Source organism: Pempheris klunzingeri, chromosome 15 (assembly GCF_042242105.1).
Source record: "Pempheris klunzingeri isolate RE-2024b chromosome 15, fPemKlu1.hap1, whole genome shotgun sequence".
Lineage (NCBI taxonomy): Eukaryota > Metazoa > Chordata > Actinopteri > Acropomatiformes > Pempheridae > Pempheris > Pempheris klunzingeri.
Genome location: NC_092026.1, coordinates 14,169,461 through 14,182,667, shown reverse-complemented (window position 1 = coordinate 14,182,667; position 13,207 = coordinate 14,169,461). Strand labels below are relative to the sequence as shown.

The following is a 13,207-nucleotide window of genomic DNA, read 5'->3' as shown; positions in this document are numbered from 1 at the left end:
GCACACAGCTGCAACAGTACACACAAACCCATTGTACGTGCAGAAAAAAAACTCTCATTCTAACAAACTGTCAAAAAACATACACCCACAGCTTATCTCTCTATGTTGTGAATGCCAGACTCCAGAAAATGGTGCAGGTGAGAAACGCCCAACAGTGCCAAAGGCCACCCCCACCCCCCGTGCAGCAGCCAATAAGAATGGTTCCTCTTCAACTGCTGCAACTAAAACTGCAGGTACGTGTACATGCACACACGCACACACTTAACACAGCTTGTACCTACAGTATTATGTCTGCCCTCTGTGCCTGATTGTGTGATATGTACACTGTTGTCACAGACAGTAACTTTTCTTTGGCTAGTTCATAGTGTTACCAGTGCAACATGACCTCTATAACAGGAACTGAACCCACTACAATAGCTGGAAAAATGAGTCACAGTGTAGACTGGCACTGCTCCAGGCAACGGGCTGAACTGAATTGCAACCATATGTTTCACTTTATCAGTTTTAAGAGCTTAGAAGACAACAGACTGGTATTTTTTATTTGCACATCACAAGCAGTATCTCACCTCTCTAAGCTAGGGAGCTATGACTCAGTCTGAACCATGTTAGTCAAACAGGTTTTCTGCTTTTTGTGCACTTCAGCTCAGTACCCTCAGAGAATATGATTCATTCACCCAGTCCACTGTGATGGGTGTTGCAAGGTGCACATTTCATTCATTTTAGTTGCATGAGTGAACTCCATTACTTCTGTGGCTATTGCCCCAATGGCAGCAGCAGCAATAGTCAGATTCCTAAATGCTTCTGCCACATGATGGCAGCATTACATACACTACAGTTTTATTGGCATGATGGACAAGCTGTCACACCTCCATGAAGTGTGAAATGACTCATTGATAGCCCTTAAATCTTCTGTACAGTTTATCAGTAAAGAACACTTAGCTCATATGTGAGCAGCCAACTACAGAATTTTGTTGGACAGGAAATCTTGACTATGGCCACTAACTGCCAATTACCTAATTCTTTTCCTTTTCATGTGGCTTTTGCAATAGAAAAATAGATTCCAGCTGTTCAAAGCTTTCTTTTTTTCTGCAGTGTTCATTAGAAAAGTTACATGAAACATCTTAAAGATTGCTTAATATTTGCATACGTTGCTTGATTACACGTGAGCACAAGAAGTCTAAAACACGCTGACAGTCATAATGTATTATCACCTTATAAATTTTTTATGGCTCACGTGCTTGTTGTATGTCACTGTTTTGGTCTCCTCCAACTCCTAAGAAAAAAGATCTGGTTCTTTAGCTGCAAAATGTCAGTTTCTTTAGAACATTTTAGGGCTTGGAGCTACAACATGTTCTGTTTAAGTTCTGTTTAAGAGTAATGCCAAAGCAATAAAATACAAATTACCTAGATTTGTCAGAGTAGAGCAACCCATCAACTACTTTGTTTATAGTCTAAACATATGGCAACATGGTATGCTTACACTGTTATTTATATAGCCTCTAATGTCTAATGTGTCACCCTAGTGTTTTTAAGCTAGTGTTTTGTCTCCTGCTTTCAGCGAACAAGAATGACAAGACTGAGAGCAAAGGAGAGGCCAAGAAACCCAAAACTACAGGTAACAAAGTTCAGTGAATAAATATAAAATATATGTGAATAAATATATAAATTTTATATATGTTTCAATAAATATGGTTTTCGAAGCAGCTTAACACACACAAGATTTGCATAGACACATCAATTGACCAACCAGGACAACTATATAAGCATAACACTCGGGCTGGATTTTGTCAATTTCAATAAAGTTTTATCAAACAAGACGGCTGTTTCCTTAACCATGCTGCCAAAAAACAAGTTACTTTCATAGTGACAATTTTCCAATGAAATGTCTGCATCTCCTCGATGTTAAAATTCGCGTTGCTCTTCAAACAGTTGCTTTGACTGACAGCTCTCAGATTTCTTTAAAATGTCTTTGATCAATTCCTCTGTAGCCCGTCCTCGCCCAGCCTCCACCACCACTCCTGCTACTCCAGCTGCCTCCACTAACGGTGATGCCGCCTCCAGTCACCGCCGCCGGGTCATCACCAAACCTCCTGTGCCCAAGCAGACCCCAATGGAGAAAAAGCCAGCCGTGCCCCGTGCTCCTAGAACCCCCCGGCCCATCAATGCTCCGACACCTGACCTGAAGAACGTGCGCTCCAAGATTGGATCCATTGACAACATCAAGTACCAGCCTGGCGGAGGAAAGGTAGGGCGAACCAGATACTATCAATAAAGTCAACTCAGGGTTCCTGAAATACTGCAGAAGGATTTTCTTGTATCAGCAAATAATTGGTTGGTCTATAATATATGTTACATGTTACATACAACTCAGAGGGGTCCTTCTACACTGGGACCAGACTGACTGTCAAATGAATGTGTCCTTGAAAAGTTAACACTGTATTGAATCTCAACTCGTTAAAGGAGTGTGATTATAGTGTGTTTTAACCCTTGTGCTGCTACACTGTGAATTTAATCAAATCCTTATTTTATAATCAGAACATTATCCAACAGAATTATCATCAATTCAGGTTAATGGCAGCAGCTGTACTGCATGACTGGCTATAATGACATATAAATGAGTGATCACAGAGAGGGGTAGGGGTGACAGAAAGAGCTCACACTAGCCGCAACCCCATCAGAGCAGGTTTATTGTGGACGATTTAAAATGTCTAAATTAAAACGAATCAAAGGCAAAAGGTGAAATACAACACACATTGTTTGCTCTTCAGCGATGACACACTTTGTTTTCCGTGTTATGACTTTAATATCGAATGGAAAAGTTAGGCCACAATAAAAAAACACATGCATTTTTCATCTTATTATAATTCAATATATACATACAGAAAGGAAATACATATTATGTGTATCATATTTCCAAATCACCATTTACACTAACTCAGATATAGTGACTCTTGTTTTAGACAAGAAGACAAGACGAAGAGAAAATGTGTATTTTCAGATTTCGCCAGCTAATTGTGGATCTTCCAGCAGACAATCCTACTAATCTAATGACATGGTTTTCATTTCGCCACGGTTTCAAAATTAATGGACATGGATGGAGTGGGTGTATGACAAAACATTACCAACATTCAAATAATTAACAGGCACATCCTCAGAAAATCCCACACTATAAAAAAAATCACATATGAATCATAAATACCTTTTTTAGAGGACATTACCATTACATGCTAATTGAAGAGACTGCAATCCGCCACTCCCTCGACTTTCCGAACTCTCATCTGTCTTCCATTTTCTTTTCCCTCTGTCTGTCGATTCGGTTCGACATGCAGCATTGTCATTGTTTATCGTCGCTTAATACTGCCGTGCAAACTTTGTCTCTTGCACTTTCTCGCCATCCTGAAATGTACAGCTGTTTTCTCAGAGGCCTCCGTCACCTGCTGTAAAATTCACACTGTGACACAAAATGGTGAAAATTGTTCCTGTGCGTACATGCTATTTTTATTCAGCTGTGATGACATTGGATAGCATGTAACGGACTGGCATGAGTCAGACACCTGGATCTGTATGTGTCCCTGCCATGTCTGTGTCCGTCTGTCTTGGGAAAAGGTTTGTTCTGTCACTTTGAATCACAAACATCATCTGCTCTCCTTCTGCCCTGTAATTTGATACACTGTCTTTATCTCTGCTGTATTCTCTTTCATCAAACCATAGTTGCTTAATCTATTTTTAGAATTAGATTGCTGCTTTCATGCTAGCTCAGTGTATATAACATAATAACTCTTCTCCCCACCTGCCTTGGTGGACTGGACGGCGGCATGAAACCAACGCAGGGTCTCATTAAGACTATTAGTGGTATTTTATGCAAGGAAGTCTCTCAGTGTATTTTACCCATTTCGCTTTTTGTGTTGATCTCATCGTTGTCATCTTCTATTTGATTTAATTTTCCTGGTGTTAATTCCTTGAATCGTTTCTCGCTTTTTCAATTTCTCTTTCTTCGCCGCATTCCAGTCATCAAAGTTGGCATATTCATTACATGCTGATACTATGCAGCCAACACGTTAGTCAACCACTACTGAGCCCCACTGGGGGGAACTCTGCCCTCCCTCGCTGCGCTTACAGAGCGCTCATCGAGCAGCATGCCAGTGGGTTGTTATCAGCAAAGCAGAAAGAAAGCAGACTTAGGGATGAGTCTCTATCGGGCCCGCTGGGAGTGCACCAATTTTACAAGTTTACATTTACCATTTGGCCCAAAAATATTTTTTTCCATGGTCTTACATTGGATTTGCAGGGCTGACACATGGAGACAGACAACCATTCACACTCACACTCACTATGGGCAATTTAGAGTCACCGCTAAAATGTCCAGGTTTTCCACATTTACTACCAAATTGTCCCAGTTTTCGACCCAGTCACGATAACAATTATTGTATTATACTTGTTTTCAGCTCATGTTCTGTCCCACTGTCCCGCGCTCCATAAATAATGCACTGCTCGCCTGAATTCCACACTGATTGGTCTGCACGTGTGTCACTCAGTCAGTGTGTTGCTGTCACGGCTGTTGCTAGCCTATGACGCATGCAGCTATCTCTGATATAATCTGTCAATTAGAGCAGTTAGCTGTCACAGTGAAGAGAAAGTCAGTCTTTGCTGAAGAGCTCCAGGACGCGGCCTCTCCTTTACGTCAGAAAGTACGAAATTAAACTGCTGCGTTCGTGGAACCCCATAGTGTTAAAAGGTGGTTTCGGTGGAGCGCTATGTGCTCAAATAATTGTAGACCATCCTGATCAAAATGGTGTGATCAATCGTCTCGGTTTGGGGGTTTGGGATGCCTACCAAAACGTCTACCAAGTGTTGGTAGATGTATTTTTGAATGTTAGGGGGAGGTAGGGTAGCTGTTTCCTCCTGCCTCAGCCCTTCTTCTTGGCTAAGCTAATCACCTCCCATCAGCTTCATAGTTAGTGTATAAGTATAAGAGTGATATCGATCATCTTTTCTACGAGTCATACCAAGAACAACAACAAGATACAATATGTTGGTGTGCTTCAGAGATGCTGGCACACTTGTTTATATTTGAACATTGGAGCTGTGTGACCTTGTGTTTCCAGTCTTAATGCTAAACTAAACTGACCATTTTCATATTTAGCATTCAGACGTGAAACTCTGTGTTTTTTACCGAAATGTTGAATCAATTTTCTATATTTTAATACAACTAACCATTACATTTACTTAATTTATTCTATTGGCCACTACTTTCACCTTTTTCTATTCTTGGGTGCATTGCCTTTTTTGCCATGTCGGTATGTTTTCATGTTTCCTTGTTTCATGGTGTGTTGTTTTGCGTTAGTCATATAAGTCTGCAACTGCCTAATTTCAGTCTATTTTGCTTTTATATGTTGATGTAAACATTTGATAGAAGTGCAGATGTGAAATATTCTTTTCTGGGCTCTGAAATAGATGTATTTTCGTCTCCTTTACTTTAACATCTGCTGTCTATCCTTATTCCATGAACTTTATAGCTGTATCTGGCTGGGTAGACAGGGTTTGCAAACCATTTAGCACAGATGCCATCTCCCCAGGGAAACAGCAAGCATTTTCCTTGTTTAGCGACACCATCTTTCATTTTCATAGTGATTCCTCGCTCCCTCAATCTGGATCATTTAGACATTATCACATGGCCAATTAAAGTTAGCTCAGCGGTGCCTTCAAATAGTTTTGTGAAATTGGCCCATGCTCATATTTTCCTGTAGCAGTCAGTAAGGAAATGTTGCAGAGGCTCATTTACACTGACACTGTTCACTCTTTCAGACAGATGTACTGTGTTTTGCAGCAGCGGGCTGTTCCTGCTGTGTCATCTTCCTGCCTTTTCAAAGACATGCTCCTACCCTTTTTGTTAGTCTGTCAGAGTGAAGCCACTTTACACATGGAAACACATCCTCGCCTTGCATCACAATGAGTGCCACTGAGTCATTCAGCCTCCAGTGGAATATTGTTCTGTCTATTATTTACATTCTTCCGTGCAGCAGGAGTTTACTAACCTTTCCATCCAAAGTATATAGGAATTGGAAGGGTGTTGTTTGTCTGAACAATAATGCATTCTCCAGTAATGTTACATTTGATCTTGTTCGTATGCGCTTTATTTTTTTGTGCTGATGTTTGAGTGGCTCTAAAACAGGACAAACTGTATGTTATTGGTGCTAATCTATTTAAATTGAATTTCATATTTTGAAAACTGCTCGAGTATGTTGTATGTCCAGTATGTACAGTTTTACAAACATATGTACTCACATCTTTATCATCCTCACATTCGATTGGCCCATAATGTCATGCAACTGCTGCTTCTGCTATGAATTATTTAAAATGCTTCATGCACCCACATGTTTGTCCAGTGAATTTGATTATACCGGCCCATACATTCATGTGATTGGTCCGATCGACTCGTTTAACCCTCACTCGCATTTGCCTACCCCTCCACCTGTTCTTCCACCCTGCTGTGTTGTGGCATGTGGTTGGTTGGAGGTTGTATTGATCAGGGGGTGCTTGTCTCTCCAGGTCTCCTCCACCCCGAACAACAAGACATCAGACCCCTCCACCCCTGCCGCCAAGGCCAGAGTGAGTCCCTACCACCTACACCCTCATACACAAATATATCCTCCCATCGTCTATCTACATTCACCACATGCACCACCCATTCTACATCCACCCAGAACAATGTCTACTGCGTCAGTTAGCAGCTATTAGCTAACATTAAACATTACTTGGCTCCTTTGTTTCATTTAATGAAGTAAGAAATCAGAAAATAGTCTTAGTATTTTATTTGAATATTAAAGTTATCTTTTTGTAAGGCCAAGCTATATTTAAATGTGAGAGTGTCTATCTGTGTACACGTGTCTTTCTTGAACATTGAAACATATATACAGTACTGTGCAAAGGTCTGACTCAGGTGTGAAGAAATGCTGTAATGTAAAAATGCTTTCAAAAACATAAAATGTTATTTATTTATTTACATAAAGGAAAAGTGAGTGAACAGAAGAAAGATCTAACTCAAATCAATATTTGGTGTGACCACCCTTTGCCTTCAAAGCACCATCAGTTCTTCTAGGTACACCTCCACCTCCAAGACAGGGATTTTGTAGGATCATAGCCAGGTGTATGATTGACCAGTTATACTATTAACAGGTGCTGGTGATCATCAGTTTCATATGTAGGTTGAAACAGTCATCAACTGACACAGAAACAGCTGTAGGAGGATTAAAACTGGGGGAGGAACAGCCAAACTCTGCTGCCAAGGTGAGGTTGTGGACAGTTTGATGTCACAGGTCATCATGTTCAGACTGAGCACAGCAACAAGACACCAGGTAGTTCTACTGCAGCAGCAAAGATTTCAGAGCAGACTGGGGTTTCAGGATGTGCTGTTCAAGCTCTTTGGAAGAAGCACAAAGAAACGGGCAACGTTGAGGACCGTAGTGGTCGGCCAAGTAAACTTAGTGCAGCAGATGATAGACCATTAAGCTGACTTCTCTTAGAAATCACAAGATGTCATCAGCTCAGAACTAGCAGAAAGCACTGGGACTTTGGTACACCATCTACTGTCCGGAGAAGTCTGGCTAGAAGTGGTCTTCATGGAAGAACTGCCAAGTGACTCAACTGTGCAACAAAACATAGGAACTGGGGAAAAATGGTGTAAAATGGCAACAGGTGCTCTGATGTTCTGATGCTCTGATGAGTCAAAAATTTAAATATTTCGTTGTAGCAGATGGCAGTTTGTTCGCCGAAAGGCTGGAGAGAGCGGTACAATGATGAGTGTCTGAGGGCATCAGTGAAGCATGGTGGACGTTCCTTGCATTGCATTCAATCCTGACCGATCCTGACAGTGTGTCTGCTGGAGATTTAAATAATCAATAAAGTTATGCTGCTGTGTATTTAAATGCGCACAGCATCTCTCATACTGGGGAGGGGCACTTATTGTATCTGCGGTGGGTGCCTAAATGAACAAATTTACAGTAGATCAGACCAGTGATGTCACTGGTGGCAGAGGCAGAGAAGATTATTACTTAAGCACATCTAAGTAAATAAGTTAGTAAGTAGTATGTAGTCCATGCTGTTTTAGTAGGTAGTCATTAATATGTTGGTATGCGATTCCAAACAAAACCACCAGTGATACCAGTCCGGTCTACTCTGGTCTTGCACGCACCACTATAAGCCCCCACAATTAAGTCATGACATTGGCCTTACTTACTGTCTTACTGGCTGTGTGTGGCTCTATGGCTTGTTGGTTTTTGCTTCCATGAAGCTAAGCCCTTCAAACAACACAAATGAAAAAAGAAAGCTGGCATGCTAGGTGGCATCTGAAAAATTTGGAAGTAAGTACAAGAAACAAATAATACACATTATTGAACATTTGAACAAATAAACAGTAAAAGAGGTAGTTCTATCCTCAGTACATTTCTAGGATGGTTCTTCATTCTTTCTGTCTTTCCGTCCTGCAGGTGGCGACTCCACTGGTTGCAAAAATAAGTGTGATTGTACATAATCTTATGAGAAAATGACCCCTACCTCTCACTGGATTTACAAGAGTGGCTGCAGGGCGCCCATTAAAATGTGATACAGGACACCTAATGAGTAGATCCAGTGAAACTGTCTGTTCAACATTCTAAATAGATGTGCTGGCTACATGACATTATTACAAAGTATTGCAACAAGCTAACATTTCCTTCCACATGTGAGTGTAGTCCCTCATTGTCTCATCCTCTGAACACCACATGATGGCGACTGTAACATACACGCCGTAAGAAGTGCGCTGCCCCACATGAGGGATCATCTTACACCTCATTCGCTGTTTGCATTGTTACATCAGACTGTGTCTATCAGTGCACGTGGCCTGCCATTTGTTCATGGAAATCCTGTTATTGATTTGCAGACAATGACATGTTTGGACAGGACTAAGCTAGCTAGCACAGTCTGAAACTAGGTCGGAAGCTTGGTCTTGTTGTTAAGCATGCTGTCAAATTTATATTTGCTGTTTGTCCACCGTAGACAATGGTGTTAACTTTGAGTCTCGCTAGCATAGCACAAGGCACATAGGCACAAAAGGCATCCTGAGAATGAACAACCCAGTTTTTTTAGCATTCTGCAGTGTTCTTTAGCTCGCTAGCATTAGAACCATTCTTCCCAGAAATGAAGAAGACATGATGATCCACAACCTTACAGCCACTACAGGTGTGCTGAAATCAGTAAGGTTGTTTACGATGTTCCTTTAGAAAGAGAAAGTAGAGAGAGACAGACTTATTCTGTGTATATGCTACTGCTACTGGTCTGCCTCTGCCTCTGTGTGTGTGTGTGTGTGTGTGCGTGTGTGTGTGTGTGCTCACACGTTAAGTGTATGTGTGCGCTAACTGCTCAGTGAGTCATCCTTTGCTGGTGCCACCTGCGTCATCATGCCATTTTCATCCAGGGGAGAGAGAGCAAGACAGCTAAGACAGAGACAAGGCGTCCTCTGTCTGCTGCAGGGCTTTTTACTACACCTCAGAGACAATGAAACTGATATCACAACACAATAGGAATGAATTGTGTCGTGGGAGATGAATAACAGCTGACCAGTGCATAGCAAATATGAGCCTATTTAAAGGAATACAGCAAGTTCCTTAACGGATGAGCAGCTAAAGCAGCGATTAGAATCACCTTGGTAGGTCCATGGTGATACATGTTTATTTTTCATTCTGCATTTTTGTTGAGTGGCTGTAAGCAACTAGCATTATGTATAAAATGAGATAATCGTAGTTACTGATTACAGTGACAAGACAAAAAGGAGTGTTTGGGCTATTTTCCCTTTGGAAGTAAAACTTAAGACTGTTGGGGTTTTTTGTAAACTTCAGGTAGAGACTAGCTATTTTCCTTTGTTCCCAGTCTAAAACGTATCTAAGCTTGCATAATTTGCTCTGGGCTCTAGCTCCATATGTAATGACCAGACTGTAGGATGTCACAGAGTTGCCACTCTGGTTTAACCACAGCCAGTGCTCCGTGGATTTCAAATAGAGAAAATGGTTGGGCTCCTTTGCTGGGACTGAATCCAGTCAAGCAGCATAGCTGAAACGTCCTCCAAAGTGGGGTTCGCCAAAGTCAAATCCTCTTTCAGGGTCTTATTGTTTAATATCCTCAAATGACTAGTTCTGGCTGAAAACGTCATTGCGACAAACAAATTAAAAAGGAGAGGAATAGGGGAAAGAAGGTGCTAGTGTCCAGTGTCTGCAATAAAACTGATGAACAAGCTTGCACCTTTTAACATCATGACTTCAGAGACACTTGCCTCTTTTGATGTGACTAAGAGGTGGACTTCAGTATGGACACAGATACTCAGCTTTCTGGTTCATGCCTCAGATCTCCTATTGTGAAAACCAGTGCAATGGCACGGCTGAACTGCAAGTCCTTTTCATCCCACTGGTCACTTAATTTGCACTTTTTGTATATATTGTATTCATGGTGCCCCTTTACTTTTTTATTTATGGATTTATTCACATTCATTTTGTTGTGTTGTCTTTAACATTTTCCTCATTTTCCTTGGCTGGTTTTGGTGTCTTTGTGATAAATCCCTTGGTGTGAAGTCATTTACCCCGCCTGTGGACAAAGCTGAAGGTCAAAATATTAAGGAGATGGCATCCACCATATGTCACATGAATGGTTTTGATCATCAATTGATATCTAGGTTGACCAATGGGCCAAACTCGGATGTCTGACTATTGCTTTAAAGGGTTATTCTGGTATTTTTAAACCTGGGCAGTACTCTTACGTATTTTGATGATTAAGAGATACAAAAAAGGTTTTGGAAATGGTCCAGTAGATTGCCGTGGTCCAGTAGCTATAATGTAATCCATGAGGGAAACTGTGCCCATCAAAGTAGGTCCACTAAAAAGTTCTTGTTTTTGACACCAACAGGCTCAGATTGTTATTTTAAGCGAGTGACATGATGTAAAGGATCCTCACTGAGATAGACCTGGGTTTGTTCAAATCCAAGCTAACTCTGTAAAACATCGAAATCAAACAAAGTCTCATGCTCAGCAAGGTAAAATTTCTGTCAGCGGAGCCTGGTGGATTTCACCAGAGCCGTATAGCAGCTTCTTCTGCTTAAACAAAAAAAATCTTACTCCTTAACACAAAGGTCTGTCTCTGTGGGATACCATCCTAACAATCCGAGCTTGTCAGTGGCAAGAACAAGCACTTGTAGTGGACATACTTTGATGGGCACAGTTGTCCATCAAAGACTTAACTATTAGTCATTTAGACACCAGAACATGTTAAAAAAATATATATATATAAAAAAAAAAGTAGGTTTATAGGTTTATAAAATACCAGGATTACCCTTTAAGAAAATGCAGGCGTCCTGGTCGACCCAGACATGCAACATGAAAGCAGAGTTTATCATTTCTGTTAAACTGGCTTTCTTAGACTGGCTGCAGGCAGAACAATAGTCCACTTAAACGATCTAAAAGGTACATGTTTTGTCTTCCATACTCCTATATTAGTCACTTTCAGTTGCTCCTCTGCTTAGAACGGCATGTGTTAACACAAAATCACTGACTGTCCTGTGTGAGATTCTGTTGCATGTGCTCTGTCTCCTCCTCCAGTATTTGTCTTGTGCTTGATCAGTGTGACTTAACGCTGTTTATGGAAGCGCTCTGTTAAGTTATCACACAGTTCAGACAATCACTGAACTCGTGTAGGAGGAATCATTTGATTTAAATGACAGAATCTCTTCCATACTTACAGACCAGTGCAAGTCTGTTTCCTGTTAACTTAAGCTGCCAGCTGATCTGCTGTTCTCTGCTTATCTTGTCTGTCTGCCTGTCATACTTTTCTTTTTTTCTTTCTTCTTTCTTTTCCCTCTCTATCTCCTCACTTCCTTGCTTGTCTGTGTGTCTGCCTGCCTGTCTTTAGGTTCAGATAGTGCACAAAAAGCTGGACTTCAGCCATGTCACATCTCGCTGTGGCTCCAAGGACAATATCAAACATGTCCCTGGAGGTGGCAATGTAAGTACTGCTAGAGCTGGAGGCAGACTCTGGATAGAGTGGATGCATATCAGATTTTATGCTAATTTAGCTTCATTGTTTAAAATTGTGATCAGTTGGAAACATCCTTTTTTTTTATCCCAGCCAAAAAACACCTGATTTATTGCACAGGGAAAAAAGCAGAATTTGGATATGTATTATATCTCTTACACATGAGTGTTTATGCAGAAACGGACATAAACTTCCATCCGAGTGATAAAGTATGACCATTACTTACTGTCAAAACAGGGTAAATCACTCAGCTATTCTACACACTTCCCCTTGTTAAAGCAATCATGAGAAGATCTGATACTTATTGGGAAGACATTAAATCAGTTTGATCTGAATCTTGTGTTATCCCTGATCCATCCACAGATTTAGAAAATCTAATTGAGTGTTTTCTTTAGTAAGAATCAATCAGGTTTAGAAGCAACCGCAGGGCTAGTTCAACTAGCCTTTTTTTTTTAAAAAAAAAAGTATGAGACATCTCTGCATGTAAGAGTTATCATTAGTGAGCACTGTGATTACATTAAAGTGCAACCACCACAGGTCCTTCTGCACACCCTTCCAGATGTCGTTCCCATCTGCTCCAAACACCTGCTGCACTATCATATTCCATATCTGGGCTGCTCTCAAAATCACCACTGTGCTGTCGCAGATCAATGAAACAAAATGATGGAATGTGGCTCACAGAAATCAATGATTTCACATCACAAATATTCATTTAATACAATATTTGTACGGCACGATGTTATGGAGGCCATTCCTCTGTAAATCAGGTTCAATCATGTAATTGAATTTTATTATGATGCAGTATAAAATGCCCCCTTCCAGATGATTGGTCCCACCATACCTAACTGCTGAATGGTTATTGAGCAGACGTTTAATTCTTTGTCTTGTCTATTTTTTGGCTGCAGTAGTTGCATTAGGTGTCCTGTACTTATATATTATATTTTGTTGTAATAACTCACGTTTAAGTGTTTCAAAATATGTTTTATATAAAATAAAATATGTAACAAGCAAGTAACAAACCAATGTGGTCCTATAAGGTATCAATACTGCAGTGCAAAGGTACTACACAACTCTCATGGGAATGTACTGTAGTGGGATTAAGACATCAAGTTGGATCAGTATTCAAATTTTCTGTACTTACTAGAGTGTTTTCTCA

The 13,207-nt window shown here is 40.7% G+C and overlaps 1 protein-coding gene across 1 annotated transcript in view; it reads left to right on the top strand.

Annotated features, from left to right (window-relative positions):
* The window catches only part of LOC139214723 (microtubule-associated protein 4-like), a 69,390-nt gene that overhangs the window by 53,506 nt on the left and 2,677 nt on the right, over window positions 1–13,207 (top strand). Inside the window, exons 10-14 of the mRNA XM_070845637.1 lie at window positions 119–233; window positions 1,559–1,615; window positions 1,989–2,245; window positions 6,550–6,609; window positions 11,929–12,021. Coding sequence (XP_070701738.1) covers window positions 119–233; window positions 1,559–1,615; window positions 1,989–2,245; window positions 6,550–6,609; window positions 11,929–12,021 — 582 coding nt within the window. The remainder of the gene's footprint in view (window positions 1–118; window positions 234–1,558; window positions 1,616–1,988; window positions 2,246–6,549; window positions 6,610–11,928; window positions 12,022–13,207) is intronic.